The sequence below is a fragment of the Erythrolamprus reginae genome, chromosome 1 (genome assembly GCF_031021105.1).
Source record: "Erythrolamprus reginae isolate rEryReg1 chromosome 1, rEryReg1.hap1, whole genome shotgun sequence".
In the NCBI taxonomy this organism is placed as follows: Eukaryota; Metazoa; Chordata; class Lepidosauria; order Squamata; family Dipsadidae; genus Erythrolamprus; species Erythrolamprus reginae.
In genome coordinates, this window is record NC_091950.1 from 372791535 (window position 1) to 372818871 (window position 27337).

The window sequence follows — 27337 nt, forward strand, 5'->3', positions numbered from 1 at the left end:
TCTGCTTGGAATAATGTTTGGAATAGTGTTTCTAGTTCTTGGCACTGCAGTTCTTAACAGTGTGGGGGGGGACCCTGGCATTAGAGGACAATACCAAGATAGTAAGGGGACTGGAAACCAAGTCCTATGAAGAACTAGAAATATTGGCCTGAAGGAAAGATTGAGAAGAGATTGAGAAGAGATGCAATGGCAATCTTTAGGTGTCCAGATGTCTGTGAAAAGGAGAGAAGGCAGAATCAGAAAGCATCAGAACCAGTGAACTGAAACAACAGGGAAGTAGATTTCATGTTAACTATTAGAGTAACTTTCCTAGTGGTAATAGATGTCAATCAATGGAATTGTTTAGCAACTACAAATGGCCACTTGTCCAAAATGCTTTAGGTGGTTCCCCACTGAACGGGGAATTTCACTGGATGACTTAAGTTCTTTCCAATTCTTGATTCTAGGAGTAGACATATGAGTGCCTATGCTAGGTGTTCCCAAGGTGTTACTATATGGAGCTAGCTTAACCCTGTTTGTGGCTGGATGTGCTGGAGTTACATTTTGTTACTGGAGAGAGGGGAAATGATTGGAGCATTTCACCTATTTTGGTACCTCCCCAGTTAGTTAAGTGGATTGTGAGCTCATGGTCATAGTCACACATCAGATACACATACAAAGAATTATGTATTCTAGGTCAAAAAAAATTACAACATACTATATTTGAATGATCCCTTCTATTATTAATTGTATTCGCATCCATCTTCCATTAATAACTCTCTCATTTACGTGGATAGTTTACTAGCTGATGCTATTAATCCCCCTTTCCAGATCCAGACTGATGAAATGGATCAAAGGGAAATGTATAATGAATTAAGGGCTCTGCATTTTTAGTTATCAAATTTTAGTTATCAAGGGAAAAGCAGCATGTAATACTGAGTTGATGCTTCCTAAAACGGTTGCATTTTTCATGAGTAGGCATTTTGCTTAAGTGCCCATTTGTTCTTACAATTCTATTTCAACAAATATCCTTAGCCTTTGTCACCTGGTAAGATAAAAAAATCAGATTTCTGATATGGTGCCAAAGGTGTTCTTACAAAATAAAAATATTACAACCAACTAACATTTTAATTTACCTTCCTGTCCATTAAACAAGGATAGGAATAGAAAGTACTGGAGCCCGTATTTTTGCTTACCTGTGCTCTCTACTTAGCAATAGATAGTTTAACTATTTTCTGAGACAAATGACACATTTTGAAGAAACCATGTACCAATTGATCCAGAAAAATTTAAAGTAATTTCCTTTGAAACACAGTCCAAGTGAAAAGAAAATGCATCACTCACACTCAGCCTTTCCTCAGAACTTATTATCATTGGTTTACTCTTTCGACCTACGAAGCGGCCACCAATCATTTTTACCAGCAGATTTTTGTTGTGTTCTGCTCCCAACATTTGGCATGACTAACAAAATTGATGTGCTGGTCAATCTTTTGAAGAAAGGGCACACAAGTACACAAGTGCCCTTGGCTCATTTTTAAGCTATTAGCAATATCACAATCACAACTGTGATGCAATGTAAACTTCCAATCAGCTTTAATGAATAACCCATATCAGTTTGTTTGCATTACACAACTGTGAATCAAGATTACAGAATTTGCTTGGATCTCACCTGACTTTTCTGAAGAGTCTGATAACCTGGTTCTATCAGTTGTTGTGAGGTGTCAATGAAAGAATATTGCACTGGAGGTGGTTGATCATCTAATAGAGGTTGCCCTCTGCCCCCTGTATATTCTACTTCCTTCCCATCTTTAGTTATGATTTGTATTTTATTGCAACTTTAATGTGATTTTATACTAGTCTTCCCTCGTTTATCGCAGGTGTTACGTTCCAGGACCACCCGTGATAAATGAAAATCCGTGAAGTAGCGACAATAAAGCAACAAAATCTCTCCCCCCCCCCCCCAAATTTATGGGTAATTATGAGTAACCACCCTTTTCACGGTCTTGCTGTAAGTCAAATTTGCCATAGCCCTGATATTCTTCTCCTCCTCCTTTATGTAGCAAAGTGATGATTCGTTGACCCCATAATGGCAGCCAACTGTGGCGTACAATCTCCCTTCCTTCAGCAGCGTGACTTTCTCTTTTATTGTAAGCATCTTACGCTTAGGCTCGATGCCAGAAGCCACAGAAATTGCAGAACAATCACAACACCGCAACTACTGTACTGAGCCAATCAGGCTCTAGGATACAAGGCAGCACTCTCTGGTTGGTCACTTCCCCATCAATCAACCAATCGTGTGTTGTTTACAATTTCATGTAGGCAAGTAGAAAACCCATGAAGTAGCGAAAATCCGCAATATATTTTTTACATTAATATTTTATAAAAACCCGCGGTGCACCGTGTCTGCAAAAGGTGAACCGCAAAGTGGCGAGGGATCACTGTACTTTTAATGTTCTAAACCACCTGTCACTTTGTGGTGAGATGGACAGCAAACTAATTTAATAAATATTTATTTATTTATCTATAATAAATTATGTAATTTATTCTCATTTAATTTCACCAATTCCAATATGAGATGTACAATACTGTGTAAGTGTTAAGCAGCTGTCTAAAAATGCTGTAAATTAAGAACTTTCAGAAATATAACGTTAATAATTCTATCAATTAACAAAATAGAAAGTAAATGAACAGAAGAAAAATCCAAATCAAATCAAAATTTTGTGACCACCCTTTACCTTCAAAACAGCATCAATTCTAGGTTCATTTATAGTTTTTGAAGATTATTATTATTATTATTATATTTGTATCAGCCAGATTCCCTCAAGGTTGCTCCAAATAAAGTGGTACCTTGTCTTATGAACTTACATTGTTCCGTGATCAGGTTCGTAAGTAGAAAAGTTTGTAAGAAGCAACAATTTTCTCCATGGGAATCAATGTAAAAGCAAATGATGTGTGCAACCCCATCCCAAAAGTCACCCCTTTTGCCTTGGGAACCCCCACCTCTGGACTTCCTTTGCCATCCAAAGTGCCTGTTCTTGCGTTGCTGGGATTTCCCTGAGCCTCCCCTCGCTGGGATTCAAAGCAGCGCTGGCGAAAATGAAAAGAATCCCACTGAGGGGAGCCTCGGCGGCGGCTCGGGTTTATAAGGTGAAAATAGTTTGGAAGAAGAGGCAAAAAAACCGGGTTCGTATCTCGAAACGTTCATATGAAGAGGCGTTTGTAAAATGAGGTACCACTGTATCTTGGAGAACCACAAATCCTGCCTCAAATCTTTTGGTGTCTTCAAATATTCAGATTAGGTCTCTGTGGGGGCCAAACACATCCAGAATTTCTTGTTCTTTACATTGGCTCCGTTGCGCTGCTGCAGAATAAATTTGGTGCCAATCATATGCCTCCCTAATGGTATGGCATGATGAATCTGCCTACCGTATTTTTCGGACTATAAAACGCACCTAGATTTTAGAGATGGAAAACAGAAAAAAGTATTCTGAACGAAATGGTGTAGTAATATTATTTAATAAAATGCCAGTGTAGAATACTTTTTACAAACGTACACATTTTACAACCATGTACACTTTTTACAAACTTCAAACTTGACAGCTTTAAGACTTGTGGATTTCAACTCCCAGAATTCCTCCTCGTCATGCTGGATGGGATTAGAAGGCAAACACACACCCATTTTTGCAAAAAAATGAACAAACCCGAACCAGTTGGTTTTTAGCAAAAATGGGGTAGGCAAGGGGTCTAAGAAACCTGCAGAGAGCTCCTGGGTGCTGGGACAAGGCAAAAATGCCCCAATGTTTCTGAAAAATGGACCATTTTCCACCTGTTTTTTTCACCCAGGTCTCTGCAGGCTTCCCAACCCTGTCCACCTCATTTTTGCAAAAAAGGGGCCCATTTTTCACAAAAATGGGATGTAGGGGCAAGGCTTTGGAACAGCAAAAAAATGATGTATTCGGTGTATAAGACACACCAACATTTTCACCCTCTTTTAGGAGGGAAAAAGGTGTCTTATATTCTAAAAAAATACAATATACAGTATTTCTCAACTTTGACACCATCAATCCTGAGTAAATCCACAACTCCGTTTGCAGAAATGCAGCTTCAAATGTGCAAGGAACTGCAACATCCTTCATTGTTGCCTGCCGATTTATTGTGCTGCTCTCAAGCTCTTCAGTGAATAGCCTCCTGTTACGGCAACATCTTTCAAATTTTAACTCCAATCCAGAGAACCTGCTGCTATTTTTATGCATTCTGATTTCCCTTCGGAGTTCAGTTGTTTTAGTCGCATTTCTACTTTGGACGCATGGCTTTTTTCTAACAATTCTTCTACAAAGACTTCTGGCCAGATGGGTGTCCCATTTGATTTCTGCAGTTCTATGCTGATGGCACTGTGGACATCTTCCAATGTCAAAGGGAAGTAAGCCTGTTGTTATCTTTCATCTGCTGCATTGTTTTCTTGGCTGACCACTGCATCTATGGTCAGTGCTGTCCGATTCTTTGTGCTTCTTCAAAAGACCTTGAAACTTTGTTTTGCAGTCTTTGCCTGGCAGATACAACTACCGTGTCTCTCGTTTCTGTGCTCAAATTTGTCATGACTGTCCTCCACAACCTCAGTAGAATTTGGCTGTTCCTCATCCACTTTTAAGCCTCTTACAGTTTTTTGTTTAAGGTAATGGCTATGTTTCAATCTACAAATGGAATTGTTGATCATTAGCACCTGCTTGGTATAATTGGTTAATCTGCTAATCCTCCCCAAATCCCTGATTTTGGGATGTGTGCAAGTGTAAAAATTGATGCTGGTTTGAACCAAAAGATAGTCACTTCAAATATTCCTTTAATTTATATTTTTCTTCAATTTGCTCACTTTTTGCATTTTGTAAATTGATCAAAATAAACCAATTAAAATACACTTTTGAAAGCATTCTTATTTACAGCATTTTTACACAACTGCCTAAAATGTTTGCACAGTACTGTTGATATTATCTGTATTCACTGTGCAGATTTCTAAATTTGAAAGGGAAATAGGTGATTCAGGGGCCCCATTACCTGCCTGAAATTCCTATCTTTCATGCATTTAAGGGAATGATAATAGTTGCAACATGTATGCTCACGCACACTTCAAATTATCTTTCACCTTCAAATCTCATTCCTGCACAGCCCATGTCTCCCACATATTTTGTTTTGAAACCCTGTCATGCCTTGCTATATGCCATGCTAAATAGAATTTAACAAAGTTCAAGCTAGAAGGCAAAAGTTGCTACTTTTGCTATGCCTAAACACAGCCTTCATTTAGAGTCTAAAAGATACAAGGACTAATTTCAGAGATATATTAAAAAACAATGTATAAGAATTCAAAAAAAGATTTAGACAATGTGAGTTAATTATTTTTTTATTGGAAAACAAATATACAACTTGGAATGGATTTGAGGCAAGTTGTGCCATAAGCGGATTCTTTTTAAAATAAGTGGCTGAACAAAAGTTTTTAAAAGCATAGTAACTATAGAAGAAAAATGTCTTCTGGTACATGACCAGGAGTACAAAAAATAGTGTACGAGTACCTGGATAATACACCCGTTTTGCAATAGTGCAAACTTTTTAAAGTTCCATATTGTTGACTGTCCATAGTCCACAGAATTAAGACTACATTTCAACAACATGCTAAATTTCCTAAAATAACTAATTTCAACAGGCATAACCTAGATGATCCCTCATTTAACCAACACCATCTAACTTTAGAAGTGTGGAAGGGCTTAAATATCCAGAGTAAGCCACATGCAAACATTTGTTACTTTGATCATTTTCCCAAAATATCAGGATGACAGATAAAGAGGAAAACATGGAGGAATGAGTTTGTTACTATACATGCATCTCTCTCAACAGAAGGGGAAAACCTTTTACAGATAAGTTACAAACAGAGAAAAAAAGGCAAATAAACAATTTGTACAAGAAATTTAACACGTTCTGTGCAGTGTCTTCACTTTGCTGTCATCATTTGTACAAACTCTGTAGAAGAAAAAAGATAATGTCATTCAAGTATCTCTGTAAATCTTCAAATAAAAAGCAGGCGATCTGCCATTTTAGCCAATAAATTTATGTCAGTTTTAGACTACCATCTTGTTTCCTGTATAATATTTGTACAATGATTCTCATCATTTATAGATTTTAAGAGTAGGTTATCTTTAGAAAGCTATTATTTCTAAATAATTTTTAATAATGTTTCATTCATTTAATTAGTATTAGTCATTCTTTCTAATGAAGAATTCACACAAAAAGCAACAAGTCAGTTGTTCAACAATATTGTGATGCAATAACTGCAGCTAGAATTGTATTTGCACAAAATTGGAAAAGTGAAGAGGTTCCTACAGAGAGAATGTGATTAGGAAAATATTACAATGTGTAGAAATGAATAGGTTAAGACTGGCAATTAAAGAGAAAGAGCAAACCGAATATTGAGTGAAATATGGAAAATTTGTTAATAGAGTTAAATAAATTAAGAGGATTGTCATAGTATCAGATAAACTGCAGCACTACAAATGTTTTAATTTAAATAAGAAAGTATTAGATAGACCACCTTCATGGTTGCGATCTATTTTCTACAGATCTATAACCAATTTAACAAAAACTGCTACAAAATGAGCAGTTTTGCTTGAGCAAAGACCTAAATACAATTTAGCCCCTCAGTATAAAACCTATAATTTACCTCAAATGTCTTTGTTCAAGCATTAATTGTAAGCAGAGAAAGAAACCAACCTCTTTAATAGTGCTAATAACTGGCTGCCAGAATCCTTGCTGATACACTGCAAGCCCTGGTGGTATACCTTGTGTCTCATATCAAATAAAAACTAATACTTTTGATCAGATCAAAGTTGTAATGTTATTTCTTGTCAAATAAACATGCACTTCAATATTTATAACAAGGTTTTTGAAAGATCATAAGCAAGTAAAAAAGAACTATAAGGCCTACAAATAGCACTTTTCTGGTTTAGTTCCAGTTAAAACTTTACATTGACCCTTGCAGATATATTTGGCACAAAGACATGATTTACTCCAACTATTATTGTTGAAGATAATCCGTTTGTAGCTGTTTCTAAAGAGAAAATAATATGGTGTCAATCTTGTGATATCACATTGGGGGCATGAGAATACTAACATTTTTATTTGATTAGCCAGATGCTAGAAAAAGACATTTTACCTGATTGGCAACTAATTTATTGCTACTTTGAAATTATGTGTTATGAGAAAAAAGTTAGATTAGTTGGATTCTTAATAATGCTATTCCTTTGTATTCCCCTCTCCATTTTTAATGCGAGCTCTCAAAAGGAGAAACTGCACATTGCAAATAGTTTTACTGCGTTTTTTAGACTGGCAAATGCAAAAAATAAATAAATACAAAATGCACATCCTCTAGCCCAGTGTTTCCCAACCGGTGTGCCGCGGCACACTGGTGTGCCGCGAGACATGGTCAGGTGTGCCGCGAAGAAAGAAGCTCAGCTTCTGGTCTTGCAACTTTTTGCGAAGAGCAAAAAGTTGTGAGACCAGAAGCTGAGCTTCCTTCTTTGCGCCTTCCACGTTTTCAAGCAGCTGCAGCGCCCCGCCCGGCTGGAGCTTCCCTGGCGACGGCAGCAGGTGAGCTTTGGGGCCTGGTGGGAGGGCAGCGGCAGCAGGGCGCACAGCGGGAGGGTGATGGCGGTGACAGTGGCAGCCGGCAGTAGCTGTGGGGCGGCGCCAGGGTGGTCAGCTGTGAGGCGGAGCTCCGCAACGGAGGCACCGACCGCCGGGGGCTGGACATGTTGCTGTAGCCGTGGGGCGGTGGCAGGGTGGTCCCTCTCTCTCTCCCTCTCTTGCTATCTTTTTCTCTCCCCCCTCTCTCCCTCTCTCTTTCTCTCAGCAGCGGCATTGGGCAGTAGCCGTGGGGCGACGGCAGGGTGATCAGCTGTGAGGCGGAGCTCCGGAACAGAGGCACCGATGGCGGCGGCTGGACATGCTGGAATTGCGTGGCTGGCACTTGCCTGCTGGCGGGGCTGGGACGGAGGCTGCAGCCCCACGTCCATGCCCAGCGCAACGCCAGCATGTACGGTGTCTAGCAACATGTCTAGCCCCCGCCGTCGGTGCCTCCGTTCTGGAGCTCCGCCTCACAGCTGATCACCCTGCCGTCGCCCCATGGCTACTGCCCAATGCCTCTGCTGAGAGAAAGAGAGAAGGGAGAAAAAAAGATAGCAAGAGAGGGAGAGAAAGAGAGAGGGGGGAGAGAAAGAGAGAGGGGGGAGAGAAGGAGAGGGAGAGAGGGGGCAGAGAGAGAAAGAGAGAGGGAGAGAGGGAAGAGAGGAAGAGACAGAAAGAGATAGCAAGAGAGGGAGAGAAAGAGAGAGGGATAGAGAGAGAAAGACAGCAAGAGAGAGAGAGAAAGCAAGAGAGAGAGAAAGAGGGGGAAGGAGGGTGAGGGAAAGAGAAAGAAAGAGATAGCAAGAGAGGGAGAGAAAGAGAGGGAGAGGGGGGGAGAAAGAGAGGGAGAGAAAGAGAGAAAGCAAAAAAGAGAGAGGGAGAAAGAGGGGGAGAGAGAGAAAGACAGCAAGAGAGAGAGAGAAAGCAAGAGAGAGAGAAAGAGGGGGAAGGAGGGTGAGGGAAAGACAGAGGGAGGGAAGGAGGGAGAGAGAAGGAGGGCAAAAAAGAGAGGAAGGAAGGGAGAAACAAAGAGAGATGGAGAGAGGGGGAAAGAAAGAGGAAGGAAGGGAGAGAGAGAGAAATAGAGCGAAAGGGAGGAAGAGAGAGATTTTTTTTGTCCAAACTTCCCCCCCCACCCGCTCAACGTTCCCCAGGATTTTGTAAATGTGAATAATGTGCCGCGGCTCAAAAAAGGTTGGGAAACACTGCTCTAGCCAACAGAAAAGAAAGTGTTTTTACTGCTTTTAAACAGAAGCCTTTTTTCACTTATTTGAACTTAATTATGCAGGTGTGTTTTAGGACAGTGGTTTTGACTGTTTGCTAGCAGATTCAAGACAATTTATGCTACAAAAAACTATAATTTTACCTTCATAGTTTACTTGACCATCTCCATCAATATCTGCTTCTCTAATCATCTCATCAACTTCTTCATCTGTTAACTTCTCTCCAAGATTTGTCATCACATGGCGAAGTTCTGCAGCACTAATATAACCATTACCATCCTGGAAAATATTTGATGGTCACTTTTATTATATTATTGTTTTAAACTCATATTTTAACAATCACTCAGAAATAACTTGCTTCTACTAAAGGAGGTTAAAAATTAGGTACAGACGAGGACAATTAGCACTGCAAAGAACAGTGGAGAAAGTTAATAAGACAGTTAATTATTGTTCAATGTACAGTATTTTGTACATATGCATACCTGGAAAATCTTTTGTTTTTAGACTATATTACAGACCAAACTATTTAACTGACATTATCTGACATGAGTTACAAACTTTAATTGGATGGTAGGAATGAAAAAAAAGTTCATTATTGGTAGCACCAACTCTTCTAAAATGTTATAGAACAGATTCCCAGCAAATTAGGAAGGCTTGCATTAAAAGTCAAATGTAATTCCCTGAAAATTATGCATCGTTGCTCACTGGTGAGTACATTACTTGTTCTTATCAAAGTGGAAGTTTCCCTTGGTTTAAAGCACACAGTACTTTGAAAACTTATCAAAATATCTGGAATACCTTATCAAATACACGGAATGCTTCTCTAATTTCTTCCTCACTGTCTGTGTCCTTCATTTTTCTTGCCATCATTGTCAAAAATTCTGGGAAGTCAATTGTGCCATTACCTGGAAAATAATATATATATTAATAAAATTTCTTTCAGTTATATCTAGATATTAATGGTGATTTAATTTTAACTACTGAATTATTTTAAATAAAACTTACCATCAGCATCTACTTCATTGATCATATCCTGTAATTCTGCTTCTGTGGGATTCTGACCAAGTGACCTCATCACTGTCCCCAATTCTTTTGTTGTTATTGTGCCATCTCCATCTTTGTCAAATAGTGAAAAGGCTTCCTTGAATTCTGTAACATAAAACAGCAGACAATTTATATATGCAAACCATTCAACTTATTTTTATTTAAATTTTAATTCAATTGCTCAAAAGCCAATGTAAAAGATAAGACAATGAATAAGTTCAAGCACATTACATCAGAGTAAAACACATACTTTCAATAGGATACTGTGTGCCTAATATTTTCAAAATTTATATAATTAATCTCCATAACAAAACTCTGATACATCAACTAACCAACTTTTTAAAAAATTTTGAAAGTAATTAAACAATCTTGGCTAAACTTGAAAACATCCTGGATAGTATGGAAACAAAAACCACCATGCAATATCAAATTGAAATTAAACATAACAAAATAATTGAGAAGAGGTTATTTTTGTACTTTTGCCAAGAAAGCTATATGGCTAAGACCACAAAACCATCATTAAGATTAATGTGATTCTAAGAATTACATGAGTGTTTTCCTACCTTTTCTCAACCAGTTGCAGGAAAAGAAAAGGTATTAAAAAAACATGCACCAGTTCCAAAGGAAAGTACTTTTCTTTTGGAAATGTGAAATCCCTTCATCACCATTAGTTGAAAAAATCCTTGTCATTTGATATGGAAGCTACTTCCACAATGGAGATTAGTATATCACTTCTCTTTCTTTTGAAGTTCCCAGATATCGTTTATACTCTTATCTAACTTCTCATGTTCCCTCCTTTGGACCTTTTTGTTTTAGGGCACTGAGAAAAAAATTGATGCTAAAATAGAATCTACTGTAGTGTCGCCTACGTGTGATTACGCTGGAATCTCCTATTCTAATAAATATCTAATAAATAAAATTATTTATTAGATTTCTGAGCTGCCCCAAGTGTCTGGAGAAGGGCGGCATACAAATCTAATAATAATAATAATAATAATAATAATAATAATAATAATAATAATAATAATAATAAGAAGAAGAAGAAGAAGAAGAAGAAGAAGAAGAAGAAGAAGCAGCAGCAGCAGCAGCAACTAGGCAGGTACATAAATTTGTTTATTATTTAATAAATACATAAAAATCTTCTAAATCTCACAACACACAACATAAAAAAGTCAAATCCTTAAAAAAAATATGGTGGTGATTCTCAAAGTTAGCAACTTTTAAGGTATCTGGACCAATTCCCAGAATTTCCCTGCCAGCATGGCATACGGGAGAGTTTTGGATGTTGACATCCAGAAAACTAAAAAGTTGCCAAGGCTGAAGAATACGGATTTATTTTAATAAAGTTTCAGCTTGTTTCAAAAAAAATTTCATCATGGAAAGTGGAAGCAACGAAATAAGATTCTGCAATTATTTATGGTTTTTTAGTCATTGAATTCTTGAGTCAATTCAAACCACAAGTTTCACAGAATTTTGTTTTCTCCATCCTGACTATCCCTTTTAACTTAAGTTTTTAAATTCTAACTTAGGAAATATCTTTGGAATAGCCTCATATTTCCCCATTCAAAGTACAGTATTGTGGTTACTGTTCAAGTGCTTTACAACATTTCTAAAGCTTACTAGTTGGATGAACACGTTCTAATATTAATCCAATTAATACACCTCTTATTGGATCAATTACATTTAAGCCTTATTTAGCTTTAGGACATATTATAATACCTAGCCAAAATTGGTACAGTGAATTATTGCCTAATTGGTTTTAAGTTACCACTAATACCATTTGTCTGTTACACTGTTGTCAGGGAAAAACAATATGTAACCAAAATTGATTTTTGTAGTTAAATTATCTATATATAGCAGTGGTTCTCAACCTTTCTAATGCCACGACTCTTTCATACAGTTCCTCACGTTGTGATGATCAACCATAACCAGCACCAATTCTCCCAAAAGAGTTTTAAGCTGATTGGCAGGAAGGTCAGAGGGACAACCCCACTATAAAAGTTTGATTGTAAAAATATGTTCCAAGGAGCTAGAATAGAAGCTTTAGTTCCTAACACCATGAGAAATTTGTCTTTTTCATGGTCTTAGGCCTGTGAAATAGTTGTTCGGCCCAAAAGAGGTCCCAATCCCCAAGTTGAGAACCACTGATATATAGGATCATAGTTCCTCCTGCTCTGAAAGTGAAATTTACTTCCTTGATTACCACTTATCCACACATTCCCTTTTTAATATTTCCAAACATTAGTTAATTTATCATGGCATGGAGGCTTAACTCTTTGTGTCTGATGTTTGTATTATTATAATTCTCTCTCCAGAACATAAAATGTCCCCATTTTCAATAGGAATTATTTAAAACTATAGAATGTCTCAACAATCTGATTAAAGCAAGGACAAAAGCTATAGGACACAAAGCCCAGGGGCCGGATCCGGCCTGCAAGTTGCTTAGATCTGGCCTGCGGGGCTACCCTGGAAACATTGAAGGACTGGCCTACGGTACCTCTGCCAGTGAAAACTGAGCTTGGAAGGATTGCGGGTGGCCCCCCAAGACCGTTTTCGTTGGCAGAGGGTTGCAGGAGGTTGTCAAGGACAGCTCTGTGAGCCACCCTGAGTTTTCGGAGAATGGCAGCATACAAATCTAATAAATAAATAATAAATAAAAACAGAGCTTAGGAGTCTGTTTTCGCTGGCAGAATGTTCAGGCCACCACAGGAGCCTCTGACACAAATGCCGTTGAGCTGGCCACGTCTACCCCAGCTCCCTGATATAAACACAACCCTAATGTTGCCCTCAACGAAATCGAGTTTGACAACCCTGCTATAAAACAAACTATTTTGAGTAAACCAATGAAGTTCCAGGAAGCCAGTGAAATGTATGAATGTGAAAAAAGTTGTTGTTATATTTACTCATGTAAGAAAATTAAGAGTTTAGAAGATTTAGAACTGTGATGAAATATATACTGGACCAGAAGTTGAACCAGAAGTGAATCCACTAAAATATATATGATATAAATTGTTATGCATAAATGCAAGCTGCTATTTATTGTATTGAAGGAAGAGCTGACTGCAGGTAGTCCTCGACTTAAACTTAGTTGTAACTGTATAAAGTTACAATGGCACTGAAAAAAATGAGTTATAATGCTTTTTCACACTTGGTACAAACTTTTCAGCACCCCCAGGATCACATGACCAAAACTTGGGAGCTTGGTAAGTGACAAATACTTATGACACTTGAAGGGTCGCAGGATTATCTGGTCACCTTTTGCAACATTCTGACAAGGAAAGTCAATGGGGATGCCAGATTCACTTAACAATCATATTACTAACTTAACAACTGCAGTAATTAACTGCAACCTTGATAAAAAAAAAAGGTTAAAAATGGGGTAAAACTCACTTAACTTAGCAATGGAAATTTTGGCTCAACTGTTCTTAAATCGAGAACTTGCCTAATATCCCTGTAAAGTGAACACAGTGGGAAAGCAAAAGGTGCTCTAGAGATTCAAAAAGAAACATAAGAACCTTTAGATATTAAAAAATAAAAAGATGGGAAAGTTTGTTAATGGTTTATCTAGTAAATAGTAGCTCAGTCTGGATAGCAGAAGGCCTAGGAAGAAGAGATTCAAATTTTCAAATAGACTTTTCTTTGGAAAAATTCACTCATAATAGAGGACTTTATCTTCTTATTTATTTATTTATTTATTATTTATTAGTTGGACTTGTATGCCGCCCCTCTCCGAAGACTCGGGGCGGCTCACAACAAGTTTTAACTTTTAACTTTTGCTTTAAAACATATGAAATTTATCTAATGGTTGCTTCTTCAATTATGCTCTACAGTACAGAGTTTAACAAGGAACTGGTTAACCATCAAGTAATAGGGTCAATACATATGGAATGAATGTACATAGAATACATTCTAGTTTTGAAAGTATTCACATGAAATGAATAAGATTCAAATAGCAAAACAAATATATGAAGAGTAGATGTGTTGAGGGAGAGTTGGTTAGAGATGTGTCCTTTAAAAGAGGAGAAAAATATAAAATAGAAAGCTAACTATCAATATAGGAGAGCAAAAATAGAAAAGCAGAAACAAACCCAAGAGGAATAGAATAAATTAGACATTTGTTTGTTTTTTCTTGTATCACACCTTTCATTACTTTAGTTTTCTATTTCTAATTCCTTTTTGGGCTTTGCATGTTATTCCAAAAAGGCAATAATATATTATAATATAAATGTATGTATATATGTAGGCAAGATTCCAAAATGGGGCCTCAAAGAACACACACGTGTGCGCGCGCGCACACACGCACACAAACTAGAACTACATTTAGACAAAGAAAGATACCAGAGTAATTTAAAGTCTTTTTAAAGTTGAATCAATGGTAATCCTTTCCTATAACTTCAACATTGTTTAACTCTCCAAAATATCATATAGATGTGGATATAACCAGTTTTGGTATATTACTACAATTTGTTCAATGTTTAAATATTACTTTTTCATTTACATAAAAAACTATACATAAAGAACAGAATAGTGAAAAAAATTCCCTGAGAAAAAAATATTTTCAAGGAAGGAACTGGTAACAATAAGCTAACTTTAAATATATCCATTAAAAATACTAGAAGCAATTTTATATTGCATCATCAATCTCTCTGTAAAGGATGCATCAAAAGATTGCTTTATTAGCTGAATATTACTTCCCCAACTTACCTTGGGTTTGTATATATTATTGCTATGCTGTTACTTATTCCTGCATGATCCTATAATTCTGTATACAGGTAATCCTTATCATTTGTTTAGTGACCATTGAAAAAAGAGACTTATGATCAGTTTTCACGTTTATAATGGTTGCCTATCTCCATGGTCATGTGATCAAAATTTGAGTGGTTGGCAAATGGCATGTATTTGTGACAGTTGCATTGTCCTGGGCCATGTGATCACCATTTGTAACCTTCCCAGCTGGCTTCTGACAAAGTCAATGGGGAAAGTCAGATTCACTTAATTATCACATGGTTCATTTAACAATTGTGGTGAACAGTTCGTAAAATGGTCAGAATTCACTTAATAATTGCCTTATTTAGCAGTGGAAATTTTGACCTCTCACATGATTGCAAGTCGACAACCACCTGTAAAAGATTATTGCTTCAATATGTAAGCCAAAATTTGAGTAAATGAAAACGATTCCTATGTCATGTTGTATATCTACAAAAGCTTCAACAAGACTAGTTTTTAAAATAAAATAAAAATCCTAATGAAATGAAAAGAGCATCATCACACTTGTTTCCATGACAATGGAATCTGATATTGACTTTTACTTGGCTGCTATGCAATCTGAAGCATAAATCTGGAGTATGGTGAGAATGCAGGCTATTCCACCATTTTGCATATCTCACAGGCTATCTTCTAATTGGACTCTGCCTCTTTGAGATAAAAAAGCAGAGCCTTGTTACAGGATTGGAACTTTTATCAGGTAATCTTTCATTATTGCCTATGAATTAAACAGATGTCAGAATAAGACCTTCCTATGATGTGCCAACAAAAACTATGGGTTTCTGAAAAGACTAGTAGAAAATATTTCTATGGAGGAAATGTCTAATATTCTACACAACTAGGTAGGATGTCAAATGTGAATATAACTCTCAGAACCTGATCATCTTTTTATGTCAAATAGTTTTCCTAGTTCAGAGCTACTCTGGAATAAGAAAGCAAGCACATTTTACCTGGTGAGAGAAAACTAGGACAATAGCAGTTTTACTCAACATCTTATAAACTTTATTTAATACACAGCTGGGTAGTTTTTTTAATCTAAATTAATATTATTTATACACAATTTTAATGTCTATCTACTTAGGTTTGCACTATCTTGGGATATTTGTAAGAAGTTTTAACATGTGATAATTTATTGATTTTAATGCCATAACTCTGGTTAGGGTCTAGCTATCCATCAAATTTCTGTCAGCCTACCTAAGAAAATCAGAAAATATAACTAGACCAGCTAAATCTACTAAATTAAGACGACATTACAAGAATCACTTTTAACCATTTGGTCAATTAGGGCAGATCCTTCCTAATTTTCTTTCTTTAATGTTGATTCCATTTCAGCTACATAGAGGACCAAACTAAATGCTTAATTGGATTGCAATAGATTAATGTTATCTCTTTGATATAATAAACATTCTAACAGAAAATATAATATGCTTTGAAAGCGCATTATTCTGTTTTATTATTTTAGCAATTCCTTTAAAATGTTAAACTAAGGAACAAATATAAGATGAGGTGTAAATATGGAATTACACATAACTGTGATCCATAAATATATTTCTGGATAAACCTTCTGAGATTTGCAAACAGGAAGATCTTATTCCTGCCTATTTCTCTTCTCTCTAGCATATCAAACATCCACATTAAAATTTGTTTAAAGAGAGTAGATTTATGGTCACTCTGAGCAAATTGAATAAGAATCTATAGAAATGGCATTTGCAAAATACTGTTTTTCTTCTCAAGGAATATAACCCAGACATACACATCCAAATACAAAATTTTATGCACCTTATTTAACTGAAAGTAACAAAGAATATATGCTCCTTCAAAAGTTCTGTGTAAGGAGTATAGGTATATATTGTTATCATATAAAAAATTGATATAATCCATGCATTTCACACTTTAAGCATACAGGTAATGTAATATTTCAAGTTTAAGCATTTCCTGCAATTAAATTATAGCTATATGGTAGAATTATAAACATAGTAGCTGAAGTTGACAGTTATGAATAAAAATGACCCAATTACTAGACAAAATATTCAAGTTCTAGCATTATACTTTTAATGAAATCTATGGAAATTACACATTGACACCATAAGTAATATAAATCTGACATCTCACCTGCGATCTGTTCTTCTGTCAGTTGATCAGCCTGGAATATGTAAACATAATGATATTAATATATCTTAGCAAACTAGTTTTATATTTACCATTCTCCCTTTTTTTTTTTTGAAGAATATACACAAGGCTCTACATTCAGGCTTATAATTCAGAAAACAAAGCAAACACTCCAAGAGGAAATGAAAAAGTAAAGAAACTTAAAGAATAGAGAGCCAGAATCAAACTGTAGGCATTTAAAGGTAGTTGTATTTGATCTGTACTGTTCCTTGAAAGGAGGGAATAGGCAATAATTGCTCTATATCTTTTTCAGCACAATATTGAAAACCAAATGCAAACTACTAGAGTATTGTGGTGCTATTTTCTGCTGATTTAGTTGCTAAGTAAGACAAGTAAATGTCTTAGGGAAGCTTCACCGTGACAAAAAGCCGCAGCTTCAAGCCACAAAGACAGCCCAACACCTTTGACATAGGTCTTCTAATTACTGCAAATTAAAAAAAATAGTTCTAGTCAACTGATGGCTCCAGCTGAATTCTTTATATAGAGAAAAGGAAACAAGTTCTATACAGCCAGTGCCCTCAGATCAACAGTAAACTGAGACTTACTAACTACCTCTATTACCTTTTCCATTAAATAGCTTTAAATTACAAAAGCTAATTCAATGGGTATTAATTAATTTAATTTCATTCTATTCAACCAGTGGCCCCCAACCTTTGAGCACCACGAACCAGTTCCACAGAAAGGGTTTTTTTCACAGACTGGAGGGGGTGTGGTTTTGCATACTGCCTCCATCCAGTGGATGGGGCTTCACTTGTTTGCATGGCCTACTTTCTGTCATGCCACAGACCTGCGCCAGTCCATAGACCAGGTCTTGGGGACCCCTGCTCTAAATAGAGCTCCCAGATTTCCAGACTACACAATTTGACAAAATGCATGAGCTAAATGCATATGAAATCAGAAAAAAATGATTTTGCAACAAGTCAATCCGCCTGAAATAATGAGGAAACTATTCACTTTCACCACCTAGGAACAAACAAATAAGCAAGCTGGTCAAATAAGGTAACTTTAATTACCAGATAGCACTCTGCTGTACATTAGTCAATGTACACTGACTTTTAAAGAACTCCACCTTCTGAATCAAGAAAGTAACTTTAACTTAACATCTTTAGAGATTATCAATTTACACAACTTTTCAGCATACTAAAATAAAACCCTGCAGCAAATTTGTCAGCTCAAGTTAAAAAAATCTAAACATTTGGGGGCTTGTTTGGAAACAAATGGTTGTAAACAAGAGTCTGGATGTAATTTATCTTTATAAACAGTTCAGTATATTCCAATCCTACTTAAAATGACCAATAACATGCCTAACATACAAGGACTGAAATGTACGTTCCAAATGTTCTCTAATGGGCAAATCAATGTGGAAAATTTAAAACATTACGCCTAGAAAAGCAAGTAGAAAATAGCTCTTAGGATTCTCACAATGTCTTCTGCATCACATGGAGATGAAAAATAATGTGTGAGGCTGGAACATCAATGAAATGTGATTGTTTTAATCACATCTACTTGAATCGAAGATCAATCTTATCTTTAAGGACTATCAACTTTTTTTTTTTTTACAAACTTCAACTGAAGTTGAGAAAATTTAATTACATGTTCATTCTGTCTTGATAATGCAGAATAAAGATAACTCCTAAAAGCCCATATTTTGAGTCTTCCAACAAATATTTATAGAATCTGAACAAGTTTTACTTTATTAAAAGGCTTTAGAAGAAAGTTCTTCTGAGTTACAGGGTGTGCATAACAAAAGAAAATATGGAAATCATAACTAGGAAGGGAAAATGATGCAGAAACTTTCTTCATGAATTAAAAGTCATGCTTTAATATTATTGTGTTTACAATATATTTTACTCAGAATACATTTTATTTTTATTTTGTGTAATCAATTATTATAATTAAACAGTAAGTTAATAGTTACATCCTTTTAGATTTAATAATTAGGTATTCCAGTGACATAAAATAGAAGCAGCTTTTTTTCAAATCTTGGAGCACTATATATAGCTGACTACACTGATCATTTTATCCACTCCCTAATTCAGCTCAGATTGGAGCTGAAATCATGCAAAGTTAGTCAATTGGATATATTTCTGAAGTTTTCAACTACAACTCCCATAAATACACAATTATTACACATATTAAGGCTTTATAAACTGCAATATAAACCATTAAGTAAAGTTAAACAAGGACTGTGAAAAGAGTTCTTCCTCAAAACAAATAGCAGCATTCTCTGGATGGCTCAATCACTTTTAAAGGACTTTATAAGGTACTTTCCACTTACATGTGCATACACTGCAACTCTGTCAGAAGTACCAGTAGAAGCTCTGAACAAGGATAAATGCAGACTCACTTAAGTTGGAGCTTTTAAAAAACAGCTATTCAGAAGTTTTGGAAAGATACAGCTGCTGCAAACCTTCAAAAAGGTTTCCAGGGCCATGTCAGATATCAAACTACCCATTTACCCATACCTATTGAATTAAAGGGGGCAGACAAGCAAATGAAGTTATGCTAGTAAGTAAAACATCTGGGGGGAAAACTGTTAAGTACTATACAACATCATCACCACTATCACCTCAATAACATAGCTTTAGGTCATTTCCTGAAGGCCACTAAAATTGATAGTTGATATCCAGCTTTGGCTGTCAGCTGATAGAACTACCCAGTAGAAGATTTTTACATCCCCCAACCACCCATAAATGCATTCTATGAGTTAGAAGACTCACCCAAAGAGATTTGAGGATACAAAAATTAAAGAAAAATAAAATCTTGTGTAATTTAAAATATTCTGCCCTTCATTTCTACAATAGGAAAGTGCCTTTTAGGAAACTTAAATCTAATGAAAGCAGCTACAATTTATCAGTGGTGAGGAATTAAAACTTGTTTCCCTTTCCTAAAGAATTTCTCGTTTACCAGTTTTTGAATTCTAGAAAACAGAAAATTCTAGATGCACAATTAGAATGAGTCTATTCTTTGACTCTTGTCACTCTTTTCATTAAAAAAAGATTATAATAAAGCAATGGAAGGATGAAAGGAAATTAAATGTTTACTGTTTTGAATTACTCCTAAAAGCTTTAATTAAACTAAGATATCTAAATGCAGTATGTAAAAATAATGCAACTGCATGGTATCAAATATCACAGGCTATGTAAAAATGTGTAACTGAAAAATATGCATTCTGACAGTGGGCTTTTCAATAAAGTATAATTGCTATTACAAAGCCTGAGCACATGAAAAAGAATACAAATAGTAAAACTGATGTTAGATAAATGACCCATCTATTCAAGAATAGCTCTATCAAATATATAACAAGCAAAAAACTGATAATAGACATTAGAAGTGAATTAGCTATTGCTATCAATTACTCAAATTGGCTTTTTACACCATGTACTTCATTCTTTTTTGCTGGAAAAGAAATCACTTGTGGCCTGCTATAGAGGCATAACCGAACTATGGCCTACAGATAAATGTTCATGACAGATTCTAGATTCCCAGGTGAAACTGTTGAGATCTTGATTTCCCCCTAGAACACAAAGCAACAATCTGAAATTTCATCCAAAAATCTACAAACTGTAATAGAAAACACTTAAGAAATATTTCAAAAATTCTAAAAAGGTGAAAAACAGGCTAAAACCTCTTAAATTCAAAGTCCCATGGGGAAAGAACGTATCTTACAACTATTATGGAAAATGAAATAATGTATCCCTGTAATATAAATAATGTTATGCTTCCAAAAAGTCTAGTATCCATGAATATATATAATACAAGTATATATTATATAAAAATATCTCTACTTAGTAATAGTTCTAATTTGAATGCAATTTTAAGAATTATTCAATATGGAGTCTTCAATTGGCCATTTAACTCATTTAAATTAAGATGCAAAGTGTCATGAATATGGAATCACTACAGAATGGATTTAATATTTCTAATCTCTAGAAATAAACCCTGCTACAGATAAGGAAGTTAAATTCCTACATGTTACCATAACATGCTTTTAGTCTATGTGATCTGGTAGCTGGGATTTTTCCAAACTCCAACCAAGTATTTATATTCTAAGCATTGTTTTAAGCAATCTATCACATCTTATGGGGCTATTCTGAAGAGCAGTTATCATTGAGGTCATGAAGCAAAAGTAGAAATCTGTATATAGGTTACTTGAACAAATGTTTGCAAGTTGGTTAGAAAATCTGCATTCCTGAGATTCTTCAGTTTCTTCATACTCCATTATTTCAGTGGAAAAAATTATACAGTACAAAGATTTACATTCAGATTGTTTTACATTCATAATATTTGTAACTCAACTTGAAATGTTCTGCAGGGTAATAGAAAATGAAGCGATTGGCTGTCTAGCTGCTGAGGATGTAGAAATTAGAATCCTGATACTGTTAAGAACATCTAAATTTATCCCTGTGGTCTGAGGTTCTATACTTTTTATGGCCACTGAGAAGTTTGTTGTCCTGGATAAACTTTCATTCAGCTTTAATATGAAAACAAATCATTTAGTATCATTAATATTAAAAAAAAGTCATCTCAACTACTTCCACTCAAGAGAAAATTCACTTTGAAAGGTGAAGTAAGGAAAAAACCCACATTTATTTCAACATCTAGAACTCAAATTTAGCGCTAGGACTTCCTTGCTCAATTCCCAGTCTTTTGAATTTCAAGCATTTCTTTATAGGTATAAAACTACATTACCAGTTAAGCATATTACTTGTTAAAGTATATTAAGCACAATATTTTGTTGTTTTGTTGTTGTGAGCCACTCCTTGGAGCTGCATACAAATCTAATAAATAATATGTTTTTGGAATGGAAGGCACAGTAAAATTGCAGCAACTTAGCATTATGATTTTAAGGGTATTCCCTTAGATTATGGTATTTTTTTCCTGATGAAGCGCCCCTATCCAAACCATACAACATTCTGATGAATAATTTCTCCTCATACTTAACATTCCTCAAACTTCCTTAATATGGTTTCACTTGCCTAGAAACCTCAGAGCATAATTGCACCTTTTACTCAATCATCCTATCCCCCCCAAAAAAAGGTCTGGCCCAGAAACGTTACATTTTTTTTGCTGACGTATTTACTGAGATTCTTGTTTTAGCTTCTAATTCCTACAAGTAGGGAAGAAAACAGTCCCTTTCACACAGGCACAAATATTTCAACGTAACTCCACGCTTTAACCCATTAATTTTTGGCCGCGACGAGGACTGCATCTTTTTTACGTTATGAAAGTCTTACTTTTCAGGGAAAGCAGAAAACTTTGCACCTTAAAAATAAATAAATAAATCGCCAAGCGGTTTAAGCTTCAGGTGTGATTTACTTTTTTGGCAAAGCCGATCCCCGCTTAACTATCCCCCAAACTGCTCCCGATTTCCACCCTGCGCCAATTAAAACAAAAAACAAAACCCAAGCCGGGGCACCTAGTCACATTTCTGATCACTCCCGCCTCCCACCCGCCAAGCCTCAAACGTTTGCACGAGCAGCGGCGACAACTCGGTTGCTACGGCAACGGAATTTTACCCGCGCGCCCCCCCTCCCTACCGCAAACGGCGTTCTCAGGACACCCCCTTCCTTAATAAACCAGTGTTTCCCAACCGTGGCAACTTGAAGAGCTGGACTTCAACTCCCAGAATTCCCCAGCCAGCGAATTCTGGGAGTTGAAGTCCAGATCTCTTCAAGTTGCCAAGGTTGGGTAACACTGCCTTAAACGAACCTCACAAGGAAAGAGTTTTTACCACAGACCTTCTGTTTCTTTCCCTCCTCCCACCGCACACACATGCTCCGCTCCCAGCATGGCGCCGAGGAAAGGAGCCCAGCGTCCGTTTGAATTCTGAAGCCCGAAGTAGGGACGTTGACACGAGCGCGCGCGAGAAAAATCGGACCTCAGCGCGCGCGCTCGCTCGCTTTCCCCACCGGTCCCTATGTATCCCGTGTCCTCCCAGAGGATCGACCCACACACACACACAATCCAAATACACACACACGGATGCTTACCCGGGTCCCCGCATCGCCTCATCGGTTTTAAAAAGCGACATTTTTCAAAGCAATCCGTTCCTCCTCCTGTTTCTAACCACCGCGGTCACGCCAAATCACCCCCCCCCCCGGTTGCCCACCCTCCTCCCCGACCGATTCTCGCCCTCCAAATCCATTTGCTAACCATTTTTGGCTTTTGCCGGGCCTGGCGGCGATTACTGCAAGGTTAAGGATCACGACTGGCGCCGCCTCGTTCGGCAACAGAAGACAGGAGTGGCGCGCCGTCTGCTGCCTCTTCGAGCTCCTAAAACCCCAAACGCCTCGGCGATTCACCTCACACTGAACGAAGCACGCCTGCCGGCAGCGCCTCATAAACCACCTCACTGAGCTTTCGGATCCATCCGCGCCTTTTCCTCTCCCCCCTCCCCCCCGCCATATAGTGAAAATGAAAAGCGCGCAATAAAGGAGATCCGGTTCCGCAACCGTCGCTCCCGCTAATGTATTCCGTTCCTTCGCCACAAATTAATTTCTTTCTCTTTTTTTGGTCTCATGCATACGAACAGGCTCTTTTTCCCTAAAGATTTTTTTTTTAAAAAGAAACGTGAAAAGACTAACTCTTTTAAAGTAAAATGGTCGAGGAGGGTTTATTTATTTATTTATTTATTAACGAGGGACTTTTTAGCTCGGCGAAGGGAGATGGACGAAGGAAAAAACGTGTGAGTGAGTGAACAACGAACAGGCTGTTCCGATTGGTGGCTTCGTACCTGCAATGCGTCACTCGGGCATGCACAGTCTGGCTCGGGAGCCGTGCGCCCTCTATTGAGGAGTCCATGCGGATGCGGGAGGGCGGGCGGGCACGGGCGGTGGCGAGTGGGAGTGTTAAGCGGTAGGCGGTTGGAGGCCGCCTTTTGAGTCTTGACGGAAAAAACGGCGCTGGCGCAGTAAAGCGCGCCGCGAATGGAGGGCTTCTCGCGGTGAATGGAAAGTTCTCGGGCCGGAGCTTTGCCTCTGAGGAAAGAGGAGTGAGCCTTCCTTGGAAAAGAGGAAAAGGGGGGTTTTGCTGGATAGAAGATTGTGAGCGGCCATAAAGTCCCGGAGGGCAACATGTAAAAAGCAGACCCTCTTGTTTGAGGATCGGGCTGGAGGTGGAGCCGAAATGCGTAGTGCGCCGTATCGTCGTCCAATATTGGAAGCTGTGCAACCTAAAAATACGCTTTTCAGGAGAATCCAGCCCCGTATTAAGCATAATGGGATTTACTCAACATTCAGAGCCAGCTGTTACTGCACCAACTCGCTCTTAAGCGGCTAACAATGCCATCAACATCCAACGGGGCTTCTTTTAATAAAACCCCAACAACTGTCAATCCCAACCGCCCAAATGTAGGTTGCAGTCGAGCCTCGGGTGGAAAATAAAAAAAGTTCGGAAGAGGTGAATAGATTTGCTGAGGACTTGGGTCGTCGGAACGAACACGGGTCGTCTTCGTTCTTGGGGTGGGATGACAGGCGGTGGAGGGTCCCATTAGAAATGACCGAACGGAGGTACGAAAAAAAAAGACCTTGACCAAGATTTTAATAGAAAGCAAGGGCGCTGCGTTTTCCTGTCACTGGAACTCGGCTCTCCCTTAAAGCTTGGAGGGTCAGAAGGGTGGCGGTGGAGACCACATAGACTCTTTCCCCTGTCCGTTTCATGTCAAAAGTTTGGATACACACGTACCTGCTGTTACTGCAGTATGTAGCAGACGTGTGCGATGTGGGAAATGTGGTGGCTCACGTGCTTTTGTGCAATGCGAAGAGACAGAGGGAGCGAGCTGGATGCAGTAGCGATAGTAAAATATCGCTTGAACTGCCAACTTGTTTTTTCTAGTGGAAAACAAGGCTGGGAAAGAGAGAGGGCAAAGGCTGAGGAGAATCAAGAAGGTTGCCCCCGGGGTTTCCGATAGGAAGGGGAAAACAATGAATAATCTGTTCAAAGGACTTAAAAATAATTTTACACATTTTCCCCCTGTCAAAAAAACCTTGAATATTAGGATTAGGAGCAGTTTGTAAAGTAGGTGTTGGCCAGTCTTTCTTTAAATATTAATTCAATGTAGAAATTGTAAGGGGGGCAGGGGAGGACTGAATGCTGTATGATGTATGCATGTTTAGTAGTATGTGGACAAGAGTTGAGTATACATTCTTTGTCAGTTAAATCCATATTGCCTCTACTTGGGAATTACGGCTGGTGAAAGTTGTCTTTTTTAAATTATGAGATATTGCAGCCAATAAAGACAAAGAGTGGGATATATTCATTTTTAGATTTTTATATAAAATATATATATATATATATTCAAATTCAGCTTAAACATGTGACATATATATATATATATATATATATATATATATATATATATATATATATATATATGTAGATTGTTCTGAGTTCGGGTTTTGCGCCGAAACGTCGCATAGACATGCAAAATATTACACAGGGCAAAACCCGAACTCAGAACAATCTACATACATATACCCGTGAAAATTTACGAAAACAAATATATATATATATGTGTATATATATGTGTATATATATATATATATATATATATATATATATATATATATCTCACATGTTTTTTTGCTGAATTTGAAAATTAAGGGAGACTAGAATAGATCTATTTCGGCCTTATTTTGGCCTTATCAGCTAGCCATACCCACTGAGACTTGAACCTGCAACCTTTGCCTTGTAAGGCAGAGAATTTCCTCTAGGCTACAGTATCCAATATTCGTTATACTGTATATATATATTCATTTTTAGATTTTTTTTATACATATATAAATAGCCTTGTGATTTGGTGGGTTAAAACAGTGAAGGTAAATAGAAATGTTGAAATCAGGATTAATTTGCAGACAGCTGAATAGATTTGATTTCTTTGGCCCCGTCAATACTGTTTTTGTCAATGTCCTATTAACCCAATAGAAAATCATTGCCCCTCTGGAGCCAGTGAAATTTTGGCTATGTGTTACAGATAGCGCAAAATGGCTGCAGTGGAAGAGCTGCTCCATTCATAAATACTGGGACTGAAATCAAAACATATTTTCTGGAGGATAAACATGAAGTAATATAATCAAATTTTAAGGATAAAACTGAGATGGAAATCTGAGGCCTAATCCAATAAAATGCTCTTTGTCTTACTTTTTAACTCTATTCCACAGAAAACAAATGAGCCTTGAGGTCCTAGACCTCAGTACAGTGCTGGTCTGAGCTCCTGGTGCCAAATCCTACAACATAACAATACCTCTGCCAGAAAACATTTGCATGATATTCTAAGGAATGTACAATCCCAAGAAGAAGGAAGAGAATTTATTAATAGAAAAAAAGTCAAGTATGCCAAAATAAACCAGTTAATATAGAATAATATTTGTCATGCAGAAAATATTTGATTGAAACAATTATTTTTAATTTTTAGAAAGAATTTGGAGCCCTTAGTGAACGCAGAGTTGTTCTTGGAAATAAAGATGTTTCTGAAATTGTGCACTTCATTTTCAACATGACAGCATCCCAGTTAAAAATAATGTCTTTAAAAATCCAAATAAAAGGAGGAAATAAGTATGCTATCTCCTAAAGAAAATATAGTAGCCACTGAAATGTCCATGGATGCCATGCTGAAGACTTCAAGGTTTCAACAAAGTAATTCTTGTGAACAAGCATTTTAAATATTTGAAAATCTGACTTATTTCTGTTGTGGTTAGCTCTGGCCCAGCTCCTGCCCCAAGGAATGTGCAGGTGGGTGTGGGGGAAACATCCACATGCCGCAGGCCTGTTTTGCTCCCGATGGAATCTGCCGATGAAGCCTCCTCTGATCAAGGAAGTGTGAGTGACAGGGAAGAGGGGAGTTTGGCAGACAGCCCAGGAGGAGATCAATCATCTGTATCATCCTTGGATTCTGAACAAGAATTAATGACACATCCACGCATGCGTAGAGTGATGCATAGGAGACAACAACTGAAGGATTATTACAAGAGAAAATGAGGCCACTTGTGGTTGAGTGGGGCTGGGCTGCTGTAATTAGTGGTACAGATAAAAGTGCAACCTGATGTTTTAGTCTCATGGCAGTTTATCTGATTCATTGTTTCATCAAGATCGTGGTTTTTGTGCTGTTCAAGATTGTGTGTGGACTCTCTGGACTTTAGAATTGGACTCAATTTCCCAGTTATTGGGTGAGCAATTGGACTGCATTTAACCTGTGCCTTGTGTGTACCAGAATATCCCTTTGACATTTAAAAAGGGAGCTGTTTCTGTTTTTCTGTTTATAAAAACTTTTGGGTTTTCCTTTTATCCTGTGGTGTGTGTCTTCCTGGTCTAATTACCCTGTAATTACAGGTTGTTGAAACACACCGGCAGAACAATTTCTAATGAACTCACACAATGTTTCATGTGGGAAGATGGTTTTTTTATGTAATGTTCACAAAATCTATAAATTATATTTTTATTTTCAAAACTAAAATATGTTAAAAAGATAGAAATAAGGATTAAGTTACTATCTT

General features: G+C 37.2%; 1 protein-coding gene across 1 annotated transcript; it reads right to left on the reverse strand.

Annotated features, from left to right (window-relative positions):
* Positions 1-5355: 5355 nt before the first annotated feature.
* Positions 5356-23244, reverse strand: CALM2 (calmodulin 2). The gene is made up of 6 exons (XM_070734561.1): positions 23001-23244; positions 16788-16818; positions 9873-10016; positions 9666-9772; positions 9011-9146; positions 5356-5985 (listed from the first exon to the last, which is right to left on the reverse strand). The coding sequence occupies exons 1-6, from the start codon at positions 23001-23003 to the stop codon at positions 5957-5959; spliced, it is 450 nt and encodes a 149-aa protein (XP_070590662.1). The 5' UTR covers positions 23004-23244; the 3' UTR covers positions 5356-5956.
* Positions 23245-27337: the final 4093 nt, after the last annotated feature.

Excerpts from the sequence above, each read along its gene's own strand:
- CALM2 (XM_070734561.1), bottom strand. Across the intron at positions 10,017-16,787 it reads GACAGAAGAACAGATCGCAG|AATTCAAGGAAGCCTTTTCA; the intron begins GTGAGATGTCAG and ends TTTATGTTACAG. Across the intron at positions 9,147-9,665 it reads CATTCCGTGTATTTGATAAG|GATGGTAATGGTTATATTAG; the intron begins GTATTCCAGATA and ends AATATTTTCCAG.